The 18,301-nt window shown below is 48.0% G+C and overlaps 2 protein-coding genes across 5 annotated transcripts; one reads left to right on the top strand and one right to left on the bottom strand.

The window, feature by feature from the left end:
* Nucleotides 1–116: 116 nt before the first annotated feature.
* Pmel (premelanosome protein) lies at nucleotides 117–10,159 on the bottom strand. 3 transcript variants are annotated; one of them, XM_050128082.1, is made up of 11 exons: nucleotides 9,005–10,159; nucleotides 5,540–5,650; nucleotides 5,253–5,399; nucleotides 4,185–4,319; nucleotides 3,866–4,027; nucleotides 2,987–3,652; nucleotides 1,926–2,042; nucleotides 1,643–1,727; nucleotides 1,341–1,546; nucleotides 1,159–1,246; nucleotides 117–277 (listed from the first exon to the last, which is right to left on the bottom strand). In XM_050128082.1, exons 1-11 carry the CDS (start codon nucleotides 9,150–9,152, stop codon nucleotides 136–138), a joined length of 2,007 nt encoding a protein of 668 aa, XP_049984039.1. In that variant the 5' UTR covers nucleotides 9,153–10,159; the 3' UTR covers nucleotides 117–135. The 3 variants fall into 3 exon arrangements, with proteins under 3 accessions (XP_049984039.1, XP_049984040.1, XP_049984038.1); XM_050128083.1 differs by having other exon boundaries at nucleotides 1,159–1,546; nucleotides 5,253–5,319; XM_050128081.1 differs by having other exon boundaries at nucleotides 1,159–1,546.
* A 186-nt stretch (nucleotides 10,160–10,345) lies between these two features.
* On the top strand, nucleotides 10,346–16,889 carry Cdk2 (cyclin dependent kinase 2). 2 transcript variants are annotated; one of them, XM_050128084.1, is made up of 8 exons: nucleotides 10,346–10,653; nucleotides 11,361–11,438; nucleotides 11,517–11,637; nucleotides 12,626–12,796; nucleotides 13,408–13,509; nucleotides 14,776–14,919; nucleotides 15,220–15,423; nucleotides 15,643–16,889. In XM_050128084.1, exons 1-8 carry the CDS (start codon nucleotides 10,538–10,540, stop codon nucleotides 15,745–15,747), a joined length of 1,041 nt encoding a protein of 346 aa, XP_049984041.1. In that variant the 5' UTR covers nucleotides 10,346–10,537; the 3' UTR covers nucleotides 15,748–16,889. The 2 variants fall into 2 exon arrangements, with proteins under 2 accessions (XP_049984041.1, XP_049984042.1); XM_050128085.1 differs by lacking the exon at nucleotides 14,776–14,919 and having other exon boundaries at nucleotides 10,348–10,653.
* Nucleotides 16,890–18,301: the final 1,412 nt, after the last annotated feature.

The following is an 18,301-nucleotide window of genomic DNA, read 5'->3' on the forward strand; positions in this document are numbered from 1 at the left end:
AGCAGACAAAACAAACAAAAACCCTAGTGCAAGGTTCTGAGAATTTATTTCATGTATTGGTAGTCTCCTGAAGACTGCAGGAGTGCAGCGGGCATCGCTGTCAACCCCAGGAAACTCACAACATGGTGAGGGCGCTCAGACCTGCTGCCCGCTGAGGAGCGGACTGTTTTCACCAAGGCGGGAGGTGCGGAAGACTGGGGGCAGGCGCAGCCAGTGGGTGCTACCATGTGGCATTTGGGAAACAGGACGAACCGAGCCCCGCTTCATAAGTCTGTGCCTAGTATGGAGAGAAGAAGGGAGAGTGGTCAGCAGTGGCAGCGGCCTATCCAGGTTTACCTGGCCACGACCACAGCTCTCTCCCCTCTTCTTTACCCTACCTAGCGTTCATCTTCGTTTGACTCTCTAGCCTCTGCCATCCACTCCCCCTTACCCCTATGTTTCTCCACCTTGAGGTCCTTGGCACCGCTAGCTAGCTGGGGAATCTGCCATCTGCTGCACCCCACTTCTGAGACAGCGTCTACTGTGTAGCTCTGGCTGTCCTGGAGCTCACTCTACACCAGGCTCTAGCCTCACAGAGCTCCATCTCCCTCTGCCTCCCAAATGCTGAAAGAAACCAAGGCATGTGCCACCACATCCTGCTGATGGTTCCTTTCTCACAGGCGAATAACTTGCTTCACCCTACTGCCCTGGTTTTTTGTTTTGTTTTGTTTTACACTTTTAAATTTACTTATGAGGAGTGGGGCAGCATGTGCCATGGTTCACATGTGAAGGCCAGAGGGAAATTTTGGGGAATTTGTTCTTTCCTAGCCTGTGGGCATTGGGGATTGATTTCAAGTGGTCAGCCTTTGGCAGCGAGGGCTTCCCCACTGAGCCCAATCACTGACCTCTGACCCACTCCTAATATGTACAACAGCTCCACATCATTGGTTGTTTCTGCCCCAGGAGGCTTGCCCACGTACCTTCTAATACCAATAATCCTCAGAAGCTTCAAACCCTCCCCAAAGGTACCACAAGACGATAGCCCAGGCCTGTCTGACGTCCCCACGGGGGCTCGCCTGGATACCATGCTTCCTCGAAGGGAGTGATGGTTCCTTCACCCCTAAAGGAAGAGTGGTTGGTGGTAATAACGGATGGGGATCAGGATGGCAGGGCTCTTACCGGTATATCAGAGATGCAAGGACTACAGCCATCAACACCAGTAAGACACCTACAAGCAACGGAGCTTGCCCAAGGCCACCTTCTTGACCTGTAAGCAGAATCCCAGGTACTGTTTGAGCATCTCTTCCCTCTCAGCAACCCTCTGTCCATTCCCTTCCTCCTAGTTCTTGTCAAGTACCTACCAGGAACAACAATTTGGGTGCTGGCCACTGCCAGGCTATTGGCATCAGTCAAAGACACATTGAGGCAGTAAGTCCCTGAGCCTCCTTTCAGTACTTGGTGTAGGACCAGCTGGCAGTCTGGGCTTGGTGGCACAGGTTGGCACAGCCTCTGGGCAGGGAGCTGGCACCCTGGCGATGAGACGTCCACGCAGGCTTCCTTGGGGAGCCTGTAAGAGTATCAGTTTGCATCAAGAGATCCGCGAAGGGGCAGGACAACAGAAAGGATGACAGTCACTCCAGAGAGTGACCAGCAGGACACTCACCCGCCTTGGCAGGACACAGTCAGCTCAAATGCATCACCTCTACTGGATGGTACAGCCTGCAGGATCTCAGCATTTTCGATACCCTCTGTGAGGTTGCAACGTTTTAAGTTAGTGTTCCTCTACCAAGACAATACACAAGAAAGCCCAAGGGATGCTCTTTCAATACTATCTCTGCCGTTAGAGTATTCTCAATTATTTTCTCCCAAGATATGCTACTACTGGCCAGCCCTGGCAGCTAGCTTATACCCTCCCTTCCTCGGTCCCCAACATAGGCAAGACTCACGGACAATGTCCAGGGTGAGAGAAAAAGAACCATATCGGTAGAGAACACAATCCAAGGGAACTTGTCTCTTCACAAGCATTAAGGTGTCTGTGCCATCCAGGAGAGGGGTGATGGACCCTGGCAGGAAAAGATTTGAGGGGGCAAAGTCAAGAGATGTAACGCTCTTGGAGACAGACCAAGCAGGCATTGCCCCAAGTACAGCCAAGGCTACAGGCTCCTGGAGCTTTGAATCAGTGAAGAGGTGGTAGGTCTCACTTTATATATAAGAAAGCTGTGTGAGAATGGGAAAAAATGCTGCTTTTACCCCCACACACAGTCAAGGAAGGAGAAAACACACACACATACACAAATCCAGGGCTGAAAAGATGTTTTCTTGTTACTCTTGTAGACACACACAATCCAGGGCTGGGGAGATGCCTCAGTGGTTTAAAGTACTGGTTACTCTTATAGAGAAACTGGGTTTGATTCCCAGCACCTACATAGTGGCTTACAACCACCTGTAACTCCACATCCAGGAAAGGGGATCCAATACCCCCTTCTGATCTCCATGAGCACCAGGCACACAAGTGGTATACATCAATGCAGGCAAAACATCACACACATTAATTTTTTTTATAAAGAAAGTCTCCAAATATTGGTCATGTCCCACACTGGTCAGGTCCTGGACTAGACGGCTAGCCTGTGTTGATCCATTCAGCGTCAGATCTCACTCCTTTGTTTTGCTTTGGGGTAGGAATCCCAGAGTGGGAAATGGAGAACCAGGCTGTCAGAACCTGGGGCATCTCTGCATTTACCCTTCAGCAGAACGCGAGTTTTGTAAATGACCACAGGCTGTTCAGCTCCCCTGGCTTCCTAGCTGTTCTCCTTGGAGGAAGGACCAGCTCATTCCTTTCCTTGTGGCTAGGGAAAAACTCATTTCCTGAACTCCATGTCTCTTGCATGTGGTTGAGACACTCTGGCTTTCGAGCTAGCGAGAATTCCAAGGCAGCCGCAGTGCTACAGAAAGGACTGGTTAGCATCTAGATCTTGGGGGCAAGACCACCTCATTCACGTGTTCTTACCTGTAGAACTTTCTGTAGGCAGAAATGGGCTGGCATCTGGACCCTCAGGTTCAGGAGTGGATAAGTCTTCAGTGGTAGTTTCTACCAGCACCATGGTCGTTACTTGTGCAACCGTGGTTGCAGAGGGCCTTGTGGCTGTGGTACTGATACCCTCTGTAGTTGACATCTCTGCCAGTGTGGTATCTAGGACCGCTGAGGTCAGTGGCTGCTCAGAGGTAGTAGCTGTACCCTCTGTGGTTGGCATTTGTACAACTGTGGTTCCAGAGGGTTCTGTAGTGGGCATCTGGCCAGCTGTCGTACCAACTTCTGAAGTGGTCCCTTGCCTAGATGTGGTTCCGGGTATCTCTGCAGTTGGCATGTTGCCATCTGTGGTACCTGGGACTGGGGAGGAACCACAGGAAACCAGGGGAATGGCAGCCTGCACTACAACCTGGGCAGTGACTGAGCCGGACTCCAGGTAAGTGTGAGTGACCTCAACTGCCCGAGAGATCAGGGTCCCAGTGTTGTCTCCAAAGTCCCAGGTGTAGGAGAGGTCAGCCTCAACCAAATACCCGCTGGGATCATGGAGCTTGACGGCAAAGACGAGAGGCTGATTTCTCAGGAAGTGCTTGTTTCCTCCGTCCAAGGCCTGCAGCTGGGACACACTCACGGAGAAGGGGACCTGATCTGGGGTCAGAGCCAGAGAAGTTAGGAACCACGTTCTCCACACACAAGCTGCCTAGCCAGGCCTTTATCGTCTCTAAACCCCACACTTCTCCGCCCAAGTCTTTCTACCCCTCCCCTTTGTAGGTTTCGGACCACTTCCTCTTTCTAGACCAAACCAGCCTTCCCACATCACACCCCCTGCCTTCCTGGCTGTGTTCCTTTCTGATATCTTACCAGTAATGGTGAAGGTGGAACTGGCGTGAGCAAGGGGCACGTAGCTCTGGGCCCCCCGTCGGTGGTACACAGTCACTTCCATGGTGTGTGTGCCCAGCCTCGCGTGGCCTGTTGCAATGCTCAGCCTGGACACTGGGCCCCCCAGAACTTGCCAGTATCGTCCTGAGAGGTTTCGAGACAAAAGCAGAGGAGAGGAGGCAACGGGGTAAAGAAAACTGGGAAGCAGTTTGAAAAAGGCTGGAGAGACAGGAGGTTGAGAATTTCTTCCTGGGTTCCCTGGGTTGGACTACATTGGGAAGGGGCTACTAGGAGACCTTACCCCAGGTCTTCCAAACATAGACAAAGCTTCTTCTTGGATGCTGAGGACCAGACGGGCAGGGTCCGCCATCAGGGAAGATGCAGGCATCATCAGTTTCCTGTGGATACACGGGCTGTCCTCCCCACACCTGGCTCCCTGGAAAGTAGACAGTCAATCTCAAGCCCCGGCATTCTTTCACGTGTGCTCACACGGCGCTAAAATACTTCCTCGTGGGTGTGGTACCTCGACAGATTATTACAAAGATGAAAACAGTCTCGTCTATACAAAGTACTCCATAGAGTTGCCCGGACCTACAGTAAATATTTAATGTGAGCTGCTGCTGCTGCTTTTAATCTCACGAGGGTCATCGTAAACATTCTATTCTGTGCATAGCCAATCTTTTACTTATGTTCTATATGCAGCTGTATCTCAAGTTGTGGTTTCCGTACACCCCCCACTCTCTAACTGCCGTCCCACACCCACTTCATAGGCAGGAGAACAAACACAAAGACACTTGCCTGTCCACGGTCATATCTAGTTATGGATTTATATCTCAGCCCATGCAACTTGAGGAATCTGCTGTTCTCCAATTTGGAAACTACAATTTTATCTGCATTTTCTAATTTTAGTGCAATAAATATATATTACCTTGTATATATTTACAGGATGTATTGACTATAATGAGTATAAACATAATTTTTTAGAGTCTGTGAGGGATAAAGGCCAATGGAATAGCATTTGAGGCCCTAGGTTTGAACCCAGCACTGTTAAAAAATAGAAGAGGAGCTGGGTGGTGATGGCACACACCTTTAATCCCAGCACTTGGGAGGCAGAGGCAAGGGGATCTCTGAATCTGAGGCCACTATGGTCTATAGAGGAAGTTCCAGGACAGCCAGGACTACACAGAGAAACCCTGCCTTGCAAAGCCAAAAAGAAGAAGAAGAGGAGGAGGAGGAGGAGGAGGAGGAGGAGGAGGAGGAGGAGGAGGAGGAGGAGGAGGAGGAAGGGGGTTTCCCTGGGTTTGCTGGAGATACCTGGGAATCTGAGCCCCGGGAATAAGGTTCAGGAGGTACCGAGAGAGGAACTTACCATTGAGGACGGTGTTGTTGGCCCAGATAACCTGCCCATCTGGCAGTACCTTTTGACTCTCAGGGAACTGCAGGGCAATGGAAAAGGAGGCATTTGCACCAACCAGCGTAGGCCCGTCATTTCTGACCTCCAGAGACACCTGGCCCCCTGGGAAGGAAAGCTGAATTAGCTGGGACTCTGGCTTCTCCTCTCCAAGTCTCTCTGCCAACCTGCTTATATTTAGCCCAGTACTCACTCTCCTCCTATCCCATTCCTACAGGGCCTTTCCAAGGAAATCTAAATCCTACCTCTCCAGCAGTCCGGCCACTGCACCTCCGTCCACTCGGGGTACAGCTGCCTGTTCCAGGCATTAGTTCCAAGTTGCCGTGGGACACCAATCCAGTCCTGGTCCCTGGATCCTAAAAGTGAAGTGTCGTAAAGATCCTGGATCCTTAGTCTCTTCTCAGAAGACGGCACATGCCCCGTGTGATCTCACTACTACATTCGAAGCACTGTGTGTTAATTTGGTGGGATGGAGGGCGACACTGAGACCGAGCACAGGGCCTAACACCTGTAAGCACTCTACCGTTGAGCTGTATTCTCAGCCCTCCTCTTTTCCCTAAATGCTTTGATTAAAAATTTTTAGCTAGGCATGGTGGTGCACACCTTTAATCCCAGCACTCGGGAGACTGAGGCAGGTGGATCTCTGAGAGTTTGGGGCTGGCCCAATCTACAGAGCAATTCCAGTACAGCTAAGGATACAAAGAGACCCCGTCTTAAAAAAAAAACACAGAAACAAATTTTTTTTGTGTGGTTTTTTTTTTTTTTTTTTTTTTTTTTTGAGATAGGGTTTCTCTGTGTAGCTCTGGTCATCCTGGAACTTGCTCTGTAAGACAGGGTTGAACTCGAACTCATAGAGATAGATCCTCCTGTCTCTGCTTCCTGAGTGCTGGGGTCAAAGGTGTGCACCATCATATCCAAAAGGTTTTTTTCTATTAAAAAAAACCCGTTTTATTTATTCATTTCTTTATTTAAATGATTTATTTCTATGTGTGTGCTCACGTATATACAATCACACACACACACACTAAGCCTTGGGATATGTGTGGAGGTTACATAAATTTAATTAAAATTTGAAAAACTTACAGTACTATAGATTGAGCCCAGGGTTATAAGCACACTAGGGAAGCACTTACTTTTGGTGTTTCTTTTTTAAAAATAAGGTATCGTGTAACCCAGGTTGACCTCAAACTCACTGTGAAGCCCTGGCTGTCCTGGAACTTGTTTTGTAGACCTGACTGGCCTCGAACTCACTGAAATCTGCCCGCCTCTGTCTTGTGCCACCACACCCAGCTTCAGATTTTTTTAAAAGATTATTTATTTTTGCCAGGCAGTGGTGGCATGTGCCTTTAATCCGAACACTCAGGAGGTAGAAGGAGGCAAATCTCTGTGAGTTCAAAGCCAGCATGATCTACAAGGCTAGTTTCAGGACAGTCAAGGCCACACAGAGAAACCCTGTCTCAAAAAACTAAATTGTAGGGCTGGAGAGATGGCTCAGTGGTTAAGAGCATTGACTGCTCTTCCAGAGGTCCTGAGTTCAACTCCCAGCAACCACATGGTGGCTTACAACCATCTGTAATGAGATCTGGTGCCCTCTTCTGGCCTGCAGGTATACATGGGAGGAATGCTAAATATATAATAAATAAATCTTTAAAAAAAAAACTAAATTGTATATATATAATGTGTGTGTGTGTGTGTGTGTGTAATTGTTTTCTTGTGTGAGTGACTTGCCTGCATGTACGTCTGTCCACCAAATGCATGCCTGGTGACCCTTGAAGTCAGAGAGGGCATCTGCTTCTTTGGGTCTAGAGTTACAAACAGTTATGAGCTGCCATGTGGATGCTGGGGATTGAACCTGAGTTAGAACATCCACTGAGCTAACTCTCTAGCCCTTCAGAGAATTTTTTAACATGGTGGTATTTGTATTTTAGAAAGGCCACTGTAACATCAGGATATGGTGGTTCACAAACGTAATTTCAGTCAGGACTCAGGAGTCTTTGGCCAAAGGCTCGCCATGAGGTTGAGATCAGCTAATAGGTAGTAAGTTCCAAACTAGCTGGTCTACACAACCGTGTCTCAACAGAAAAAAGAAGGAAGAAAAGAAGAAGAGGAATGAGTAGACCTAGGCACAGGTTGGAGGAGGGGACAAAGCAGACATAACTATTATAATTGAATTGGGTACAGTGTCTCACGTTTGTAATCTCAACACTCAGAAGACAGAGGCAGGAAGATCACTGCAAAGTAGGAGGCTAGCCTGGTCTACACAGCACGTACCAGGCCAGTCAGGGTTACACTGGGAGACCAGAACTAAAACATATAGATCTGACAAGAGGAGAAAGAAATATAATGGGCTTCGACATCCCTTCATCCAAACTCAATGACTAGCAACATTTTGATAAATTTGCTTTATCCTCATTAGTTGTTCTTGTCTAAAATATGTGTTCAGAAGAAAATCTCAGGCAAGTGAGATGGCTTATTTGGCAATGATACTTTCTGCCTAGCCCAACAACCTGAGTTTGATCTCCAGACTCACATGGTAGAAAAAAATAATAACTAAAGTCAGTCTTCAAAATGTAAGCACAGTATCGTAAGAGGCTCAGATGTGTGGGTATGAACAGAACATTTCAAAAAATACATTAAGAAACTTAGAAAAAGAAAAAAAAAAAAACCTGGTAGCACACGCCTCTCTGTGATTCCGTCCCCCAGAAAGTAGAAGCAAAAAGATCTACTACATAGTAAGTCTAAGGCCAGTCTGGGATACAAGAGACTCCCCATCTTAGAAAAGGAATGAAAAGATGAAAAGAACAACAAAAAATTAATAAAAAGCCTGGAAATTGCAGGACATATGAAGACGCCAGAGTGAGGAAATTTCTAGAAGCTGGTGAGGCCAAGGATCCAGAGAGAGAAAGGCGCTGTGATATGATGGGAATCCTCTAACAGAGCAGAAACTGTCCTTATCCTGATTCTAACGCCCATGGCGAAGCCAGAGATTCTGCTGGGGGGTGGTCTGTGGTCATCTCAGAGAGTGTTCGAGCACTGAAGCAAGAGCAATCATAAGATGCGCCATTCTTTTCTGACTGCCCACCCTCCCTCCTCAGCAGCACGCGACATTCCAGACCCTCTCACCACCCTTTCCTCCCTCCCCTTGCTCCTATCACGAGGCCTCAATCCCCCAGAGTCCTTTCATGTGATGCTCAGCTGAGACCCTTCTGCTCAGCCCTCCCAGAACATAAGGCCTGGCCTGTATTCAGCCATACCCAACCCAAGTGCAGAAGGTGGTATCAGCTTGGTCTTATTGAATACCATATTCTTTCTGTCCACCTTAAATCTCCTATCACAAGCTCTTACCCACAGGATCGCCCACGCAGTTTTACTCTTTGGAGGCTCTGTTTCAGCTGACTGTCCTCCAAGGCCTCAGAATCACTGCAGTGCCTTTTGCCCCTTGCGTCAGATAGGAATACTTTCATGCCCAATCCTAAACTTCACTATTTGTTACAACTGATTACATTCGGAATCCTAGTACTTAGGAGGTAGAAGCCTGAGGTTCAGGAGTTCAAGGCCATCCTTGAACAAATGAAAGCAAACGAAACTATGTCCTCACTAAATCGAATAGGACAAGCCTGAAATATTTTGATGTCTCGTGTGAAGGGGAAACCCGGAGCAGGTGTCCAACTGCTAATGGCACTTGCTCTTGCTCACACTTGCACACTCACCTTCTATGGCCCCCACAGCCAGCACAGCACTCAGCACCAACAGAGGGAGGCAGCACCTTGGCACATCCATCCTGTTCTTCCCTTCAGCAGCCAAAGGTGCCAGGGTGGTGGGAAGGAGCCCTTTATAGGAAGGGATGCTCATTTGCATAGCCCTTCCTCCTGATTTCAGCCCCCGGAGGTCCAGGGCAGGTTTTCTGCTTTACTGGGGTCACATTCGTCAAGACACACTATCACTCTGGAAACAGTTGACTGGTGGGCAGCCACAATCCACAGACATCAGTTACAATTCAGCAAGAGAGAGTGAAGCCATGAATTGAGTCAAATCCCTTAAGACAGAAACTGCTTTATCCAAAATCGGTCCAAAGGGGCTGGGAGTGTAGATTTCCAGCAGTGATTCAACAAAACCAATCAACGAACCACGAATCACTAAAACAGTGAGCCGGGATTAAGCTACAACGACTTTGTTACCTAGCCTAAAAATCCTTTACAGTAAGAGCCCTGACTTTCTGAACCGCATGATGCAGGAGGCCAAGCCAGAGGGATCTCTGAGAGTTCGAAGTCAACCTGAATTTTTATTTTTTAAACGCATTCCAGCTGGTCAGGGTTGCATTAAGAGGAACTGTTCAAAAAAGGGATGGGAGAGCAGGAGAGACAGCTCAGCAGTTAAAAGCATATGCTGCTCTTGCAGAAGATCAGAGTTTGCCCCAGCTCCCAAGCCTGACACCTCATAACAGCCTATATCTTCAGCTCCGGACGATCTGCTGTTTCTGTGAAAGCCAACACACATACACATAATTGAAAAAAATATAATATAAACATACTAACATATAATATATAAATTATTTATGGGGGCTGGAGAGATGGCTCAGTGGTTAAGAGCACTGACTGCTCTTCCAAAGGTCCTGAGTTCAATTCCCGGCAACCACACGGTGGCTCACAACCATCTGTAATGAGGTCTGGTGTCCTCTTCTGGCCTGCAGACATATACACAGACAGAATATTGTATACATAATAAATAAATAAATAAATATTTTAAAAAATATTTATATATATTTTTTAAAAGATTCCCAAGTTTCTGCTTTTCAAAGGAGGCTCTCTTGACCAGGTGGAATGTGAAATCCGAAGACCAGAAACCACACCAGTTCCGGCCGGCGGAGCCCGAACCAGGAACTGGAGAAAGTTGCGCGGCCCGCCCTCAGCTCGCCCGCCCACGGCGGGGAAGCCGCGGCCGGAGCGCGGGGTCCCGCCCACTCTCATGACGTCAGCCAATCCGAAGGCTGGAAGGCGGAGCCAGGGAAACGCGGGAAGGAGGGGCGGGGCCTCGGTTGGCCTTCTGGAGAGGTGGGGGAGGCGGCAACATTGTTTCAAGTTGGACAAATTGTCAAGGGCTGAGCTTTCCTTGCGTTCCATCCCGAGCTGGGGTTGCAGTGCTCACCTTGGCCCCCCAGGTCCTCCGCCCCGAGTGTCGGGCCCGCTTTCTTCAGGGTTCCCGGGCCCCGCTCCCGGGAGCCTGAGCCGCCTCGCTAGCGCTCCATGGAGAACTTCCAAAAGGTGGAGAAGATCGGAGAGGGCACGTACGGAGTGGTGTACAAAGCCAAGAACAAGTTGACGGGAGAAGTGGTGGCCCTTAAGAAAATCCGGCTCGACACGTGAGTGGCCTCCGGAGCCGGAACTCCTTTCCCGCGACCTCTCGACTGTCGCCCCCCCCCCAACCCCCTACCCCAACAGGCGGATACCCGGCGGGACCGGAAGGTGGCGGGGAGGCACTCAAGTGAGGGGTGGGTCGGCGGACGGTAGGCGCTCTCTCCGAGGAGACTGTCGGGGGCTGGAATTCAGAGAAAACTTTCTTCTCGGGTGCGCTTCACCCGGTGTGCTCCCAAATCTGTAAGCGGAGAGACTTGGGAAGAGAAAGTGGGGGGCTGGGGGCTGGGGGCCGTGGCAACGTCCAAGAGTGTTCATAGAGTTGGAGTAGGTGGGAACGAGAGAATAGCTCCTTTCTGAATGGAGAGCTCCTCTCACTGCTCCAGCCCCGTACGTAGAACCCTGCCCCTCTTTCAAAAGAATGGCAGTTGAGACTCACTGGCCTCTAGGGAGGCTGGGAGCTACTCTCAACGCCCCCCCCCCCATAACCTTTCCTCTGCTTCACATTCACCTGGAGGTTCTCCTTACCTTCCACTGGAAAAAGAGGAAACAATGACTTTAAATATGTCTAAAAGCCACACCCTGACTACCCAGGAATTAACTCCTGATAGTACCTTTCCTTTCTGACTTCCTAAGGGGTTTGGGGGATGGTGTCTCCCCGAGAGAGCAATGTTTGTAACCATATTCTCACCTCTGTTTTCCCAACCTCTCCAAGTGAGACTGAAGGTGTACCCAGTACTGCCATCCGAGAGATCTCTCTACTCAAGGAACTTAACCACCCTAATATTGTCAAGTAAGTGTAGTCTGGGAGATGATCACCAAGATGGGTTCTGTTTGTTTACTCTCTCAACTCCTGGACCTTCTCTTACAGGCTGCTGGATGTCATCCACACAGAGAATAAGCTTTACCTGGTTTTTGAGTTTCTGCACCAGGACCTCAAGAAGTTTATGGATGCCTCTGCTCTTACTGGCATTCCTCTCCCCCTCATCAAGGTAAACCTCTCCCACCCCAGCTCACATATTCTAGGGGAAGCTAAAGGCAGGTGATTCTGACTGGTGATGATTTGTGTTGCTTTTCCTGTTCATTTTAGTCATCAACCGTAGGACGGACAGAAGAATCAAAATTGAGCTCCTTGGAGCCAACCTAGTAGCTCAGGCAGATCTGATAACACTCAGATAATGGGATTGAGGGTGGTTGGTGGGTTCCTCCAAAAATATTTCCCAGCAGGACGGAGATGGCACACATTTTTTTTAATCCCAGCACTCTGGAGGCAGAGGCAGATGGATCTCTGTGATACACAGTAAAAGCCTGTCTCAAAAAAAAAAAAAAAAAATCCACCTATGATGTGGGAGAAATAACCAGAGCTGATTGGCTGCTGGAACTAATGGATGTATCAGCAGGTACATATTCATTCAGCACATAGTTATTTAACACCTTCAATGTGCTAGGCACAGAGTTGAAAGGGATGCAAAAAGTGAGTAATCTGGTTTTTATCCTTGACAGACTGAAAATCTAATGAAAGAAATAGCTATTAAGTGTGGTTATATTGTAGTTATGTGTGTTGGCTCCTGCTTATAATTCTGACACTCAGGAGGCTGGGGCAGGAGGATGTCTGTAAGTACAAGGACAGCCTAGGCTACACAGTTCCAGGCCAGGAAGACACTTAAAAAACAAACAGGGCCGACAAGATATCTCAGCAGGTAAAGGTGCCTGCCTCCAAGTCTGACGACCTGAACTCTATTCCCAGGTCCCACATGGTGCAAGAAAACCAACTCTTGCAAGTTGTTCTTTGACTTCCTCGTATGCACGATGGCGTGTTCCCCCCATAAATAAATCAGTAAAAATGTAATTAAATAAACTCCCCCAAATACATAGTGACATTATCATCGAAGTTAAGGCTTTGTTGCATCTGGAGGGCAAAGAGCAAGTTGTATCTGTTCACCATGGTGACTGAACAAACCTCCCTCTCTCCTTTGTCAGAGCTATCTATTCCAGCTGCTCCAGGGCCTAGCATTCTGCCATTCTCACCGGGTCCTGCACCGAGACCTCAAGCCCCAGAACCTGCTTATCAATGCAGAGGGGTCCATCAAGTTGGCTGACTTTGGACTAGCAAGAGCCTTTGGAGTCCCTGTTCGTACTTACACTCATGAGGTGAGTCCTTCCACGGTTTTCTTCTTTAAGGATCTTGGAAGATGCTTCTAACAGCATTCACAGATTAGCAAAATCCCAGGATGGGAGTTCCTGGGTAATGGAATCTGACAACCCAAAGAGCTTCACTTATATATTTAAAGTGTATGAGTTTTGCTTGCATGTGTGTCTGTACTGCATGCCTGCCCAGTGCTCACAGAGACCAGAAGAAAGTGTCTGGTCCCCTGGAACTATAGTTATAGATTGTTGTGAGCTGCCATATGGGTGCTGGGAATTGAACCTGGGTCCTCTGCAAAAACAAGTACTCTTAACTGCTGAGCCATCTTTCTAGCCCTTAACCAAAGGGTTTTAGGATATGCGCTAAATTCATACTTCGAGGTTACCTGGACTAAGATATTAAGCCAGGAAAGCTTGTTGGCATACCATTTAAATGTCTCAGAGAGATCCACCTGCCTTTGCCTCCTGAGTACTGGGATTAAAGGTGTGCACCACCACCGCCTGGTTATATACACATTACTAAAGTTAAAAAAAAATCCTTTTAAAAAAGAGCAGCTGGAAGGTAGCAGGGTTTTGTGGAGCGAGGTCTGTGACCATATTGTTCCCTTGCTCCCCAGGTGGTGACCCTGTGGTACCGAGCACCTGAAATCCTTCTAGGCTGCAAGTACTACTCCACAGCTGTGGACATCTGGAGCCTGGGCTGCATCTTCGCTGAGATGGTATGGAGGCTTGCCAGGTTCTATCCAGCCCACCCTTGCCCACAACCAGGAGCAAAACTCTTTTCTTGGCCTAACTATGGCCCTTTATCACAGTGTTCTCTCAAGTGCCAGCACCAGAGAGGGAGCTGCCCTGATACCAACCACAGTTTTAGACTGTCCCTAAATAGATTTAGCTATCTAGTGTATCTCTTATCCCCAAAAGGAACTCCGTCCATTCTGTACCCAGCAGCTGTTTCATTTTATTTTTTTGTCTCTGCTGTTTTGTTTTGAGATCGTCTCACTGTGTAGCCACGACGGGCTTTACATTTTGATCTGCTTCAGCTCCGCTTCCCGCCATTACCAGCTAACCCCTGGGACTGAGCTGACAGGCATGAGCCACCATGCTGGCCCCACTCGTTCAGCTGTTTCAGCTTTAATCCTCAAATATTTGGAAGAATGGATTCCATTTAGTGCAACAGGTGGCCCACAGGCCACATGCTTCCAATGATAGTTACGAATGTGGCCTCAGCACGCAATCATAAACGTATTTAAAGCAGAATGTGGTTTTGTTTCCCTGGTGATGGGGTATTTTTGTTGTTTTGTTTTGTTTGTTTGTTTATTTATTTATGCATCCCGACCAAAGTTTCTCCTCCCTCCCCTCCTCCCAATTCCACCCCTTGTTTGTTTGTTTATTTATTTTTTAAAAAAAACTTGGTTTTATGGTATTTAAGCTTGAGCTTTGTCACATTGTCAAAAGTTTGGACAGGGTCGGGTGGTTGTGGCGCACGCCTTTAATCCCAGCACTTGGGAGGCAGAGGCTGACGAATCTCTGTGAGTTCAAGACCAGCCTGGTCTACAAGAACTAGTTCCAAGACAGGCTCCAAAACCACAGAGAAACCCTGTCTCGAAAAAACCAAAAAAAAAGTTTGGACAGGTCTGGTTTTTGTCCTTTAATTTATACACCTGTCCTTGAAAACGAGGAACGAAGTAAAGCTGAGTGCATCTATCTATCATTTTTGTGGACTTGGTCGTGCCCTGCCCCCTCGACCTCTGGCTTTCCTGATTCAAGGCCCTTGAAACCTAGCTTCCTATGGGAGCTCCCATCCCATTTAATGCAACAGTGAATGAGCAGATTAAATTTTTTTTGGTCTTTTACCTGGGTTGAAACTGGGGCCTTGGAGACCATTAGCCTAGATATAGATAATACATATAGAATGTGAATTTATCCACCAGTACCTTACAATTGCCCATATTCCTCTCTCAATTCATCAAAAAATATTTGTTAAGCACCTAGTGTGTACCCAGCACCATGCTAAGTGCTGTGGGGAGCACAGAAGAAATGGAAGACACAGTCTCTGCCCGCTGTGCTCCTATCTAGAAGTGGCTGCATCACAAGGAGGGGGGATGACCGCAGTGTCTACCCCATACCCCGTGAGTGGCTTGGGATCCCTTTGCTACATATCAGTGGCACCCCAGACATTCACCCCCTCCCAGCCCCACCCAGCCTTGGGGATCTACAAAGCCATGGTTGGGGGAAGGAAGGAGGGGGCGAGGAGACCGATGAAGGGACTTCATTGTCTCAAGCTCTGTATGACCAACCCCATGCAAAGCCCCGGGGAGGGGAGTCATGGGGCCCCGATGACCTTCTAGTGCCTGTGGGAACCTCTGTACAAGGAGCCGTGTTGACTGACGTCAAGTGGGTCTTGGCCTTTCCTCTTTCCCCATTTTCAGGTGACCCGACGGGCCCTGTTTCCTGGAGATTCTGAGATTGATCAACTCTTCCGGATCTTTCGGACTCTGGGGACCCCAGATGAGGTGGTTTGGCCAGGAGTTACTTCTATGCCTGATTACAAGCCAAGTTTCCCCAAGTGGGCTCGGCAAGATTTTAGCAAAGTTGTGCCTCCCCTAGATGAAGATGGACGGAGTTTGTTATCGGTAAGAGCCCGGAGTAGTTGCCTGTATAACCCCCTCTCCCATTCCCTGGAGAAGAGAAGCTGAGCTCCTGAACTCCGTTAGAATTCCCCTAGTCCTTGATTCCTCTCCTCCTCAGTAGGCTGGCTCAGACGTGGGAGGAGGGAAATGAGAGCTAGGTAAAGGATGCCAGTTTCCAGGCCTCTGAGTCCCCCTGAAGTCAGACTGTCTTTCTCCCTCCAGCAAATGCTGCACTATGACCCCAACAAGAGGATTTCCGCCAAAGCAGCCCTGGCTCACCCCTTCTTCCAAGATGTGACTAAGCCAGTACCCCACCTGCGACTGTGATGTCCTTCCCAAAGCCCTCTTCACCCTTGGTCTGATTTGACTCTGGGCCTTTTGGACACAGGTCAGCCTTCTTCTCTTCTCTGGCTGTCTTAGCACTTTCTCTTGACCAGCCAGTTCTGGGGATTCAGAGTGCAGGGAAAGATGAGATGGAAGGAAAAAGTTTTGGTATTAGATGCACTTAACCCAGCTTCCACTACCTTCTCCTTCTTCATTTCTGAGGAGGATTGGTATTCAAAACAAAACTGACCATCCCTGCCCTCCCCCAATGTCAAGTTTTGTCATCCAAATCTTAGACTATCTCATAATTATTATGTCCCATATTTAGGAAAACAGCCCAGACCTCCTGTTTTGTAAAGGCCAACTGATAAGCAGAAATCGAAGTTGGGACATTTCAAAACCAAGCAAAAGGGGTCTGTTGTGATGAATTAGATTTAAAAAATAGATCCAAACAGTTTATACCTTAGTTTTAGTGTTTGGCCTCACCTGACAATCAAGGAGGCCCAGCTGGAAAAGCAGAAATGTTTCCCTTGAGTGCTTCACCTACCTTCTGCAGGCAAGAGTGTTAGGAGGGGACTGGGATCGGTGTGTTCACCGTGGGTCACAGGGCAAGGTGAAAGTCGCTGGGATCTTTCCTGTTAGCAATTTTCTTCTTTTCTGGTGCTGACGACTGAGCCCAGGACCTTTTCCTCACTAAGCAAATGCACCACCAATGCCGGATTTCTAGCCCTCTTTTTGGAACTCTTCAGTTGTCAGAGGTCCCTGTTGCCATTGTCTTCCAAGAGTCACCCCTCACTCCATAGTGGAAGAGAGGCTTTAGATGTCATTTTGAATTGCTAGTACTTCTTAAAGGCTGTGACCTGGTCAGGTCATTGGGGGAAATTTTCTATAAAAAGAGTTAACAATTATATTTATATTTCAAGTTATAGTAGTTTGGATATTTTAGTGTTTTGTTTTTTCTTTTTGTCAGTGTGGATGGATTTGTTACCATGTGCACTTTGGAATTTTGTAATTCAATTGTTCAAAGAAAATATTTCTTTTATGATCTCCCACCACCTACCCCTTGTCCTCCAGTGTTCTGTTAATATTATTTGTAATTTAGTTTGTAATTCATTAAAAGAGAATATTCTCAGTTGTATAGTGAATCTCTTTCATATTTTGTCATTTGTTTATTTCCTGGAAGAATGGTGTGGGGGACAGCCTGGATGTGAGTGGTGATTTCAGAGCCCTCTTCCTGATGGCTGTGTATGCAGAACATCCTCCCATGCATTTGCCGTGGGATGGTTGTAAGGGTGAGCAAACTGGGTGTTGTCCCCACTTGACGGGTAAGGACACCGAAGCTTCCTTCCTACTCTTTCCTACCAACCAGCTAGCTGTGCTTTTCCCTGCTCACTCATTCACGTGAACAGTTGCTAACTCTGGGCAGCACCCTGACTGAGTGGCCTTCAGGAGGACTCACCTCAACACCCCGTTCCTCTGTAAGCTTTTACTGTTTGTGTAGGGTTTGTTGGTTTTGAAATTACGTGGGCATGTGTAGGTATGTAAACGGGAGTGTCAAGTGCTTGCAGAGGCCAGGAGAGGACACTGGATCTCCTAGAGCTAGCGACAGGCAGTTGTGAGCCTTGTGGAGTGAGTACAGGGAGCAGTTTTCTGCAAGAGTGGTATTTGCGGAGCCATCCCTGTAGCCTAGCCTGTCTGACGCCCGAGTTTCAATCCTCCGTACCACAAAATATCCTCAGCAAAGTTGTCCAGCTAGTTTATTCACGTTTACATACAATTCAGAAAATATCAATTCTATGAAAATTTAGGTTTAAAGTGTCTTCAGACTACCACTTTTTTAAATTGTAGTTTTACACACCATAAAAAAAAAAAATAGGCAGTCCACCCAAAAACTCCTGTTCTTTAATCTTCATTAAAACGAATCGAGGAGAGAAGTTTCCCTGGTTTCAGGCCTTAGGGAGGTAGGGTGGCTTTACTTTCTCAATTGACATCGAAGGCAGGACACTGGGATAAGCCCCGCCCAAGTCCAGGCCGAGGGAAGGAAAGGTTAATACCGGTCTCATGTTTTGTTTTGTTATTTAGACACAGTCTCACTACGTAGCTTTGAACTCACTGTGTAGATCAGGCTAGTCTGGAACTCATGAAAACTGCTAGGGTTAAAGGCATGGGCCACTAAGGTCAGGTTTTTGTTTTTCTTTCTTTCTCTTAAACTGAGACCTTGTCTCCAGGAGCCCAGGCTAGCCTTAGACTCCCTAGGTGAAGTAGGATAGCCTAGAACTCCTCATCCTGCCTCCACCTCCCAAAACTGGGATTCGACTGCGTGCGAAACCACACCCGGCCGAAAGCCTTCCTAGGGCTTCTTTCGCGCTCGCTTTGCCTGTCACTCAAATTCGGAAGTTCCCTGGCACTGGTTAAGATTTCCTTTTGACCCGCCTCCTTCACTCACCTGATTAGATGTTTACGAGTCAAGAGGCGGGGGAGGGGTGTCACGGGTGTCGAGGTCTTATTGGATGACACGGATGTCTGTCAATACTGTACCGCCCTCTTTCTCAGGAGC

The sequence above is a fragment of the Alexandromys fortis genome, unplaced genomic scaffold (assembly GCF_014885135.2).
Source record: "Alexandromys fortis isolate MF-2015 unplaced genomic scaffold, M_Fortis_MF-2015_v1.1 scaffold_263, whole genome shotgun sequence".
Taxonomy (NCBI): Eukaryota; Metazoa; Chordata; class Mammalia; order Rodentia; family Cricetidae; genus Alexandromys; species Alexandromys fortis.

Excerpts from the sequence above, each read along its gene's own strand:
- Pmel (XM_050128081.1), bottom strand. The coding sequence starts at position 9,152 with ATGCAAATGAGCATCCCTTCCTATAAAGGGCTCCTTCCCACCACCCTG. Across the intron at positions 1,547-1,642 it reads ACTGTGTCCTGCCAAGGCGG|GCTCCCCAAGGAAGCCTGCG; the intron begins GTGAGTGTCCTG and ends ATACTCTTACAG. Across the intron at positions 278-1,158 it reads CTTGCATCTCTGATATACCG|GCACAGACTTATGAAGCGGG; the intron begins GTAAGAGCCCTG and ends TCTCCATACTAG.
- Cdk2 (XM_050128084.1), top strand. The coding sequence starts at position 10,538 with ATGGAGAACTTCCAAAAGGTGGAGAAGATCGGAGAGGGCACGTACGGA. Across the intron at positions 11,638-12,625 it reads TTCCTCTCCCCCTCATCAAG|AGCTATCTATTCCAGCTGCT; the intron begins GTAAACCTCTCC and ends CTCCTTTGTCAG. Across the intron at positions 15,424-15,642 it reads ATGGACGGAGTTTGTTATCG|CAAATGCTGCACTATGACCC; the intron begins GTAAGAGCCCGG and ends TTCTCCCTCCAG.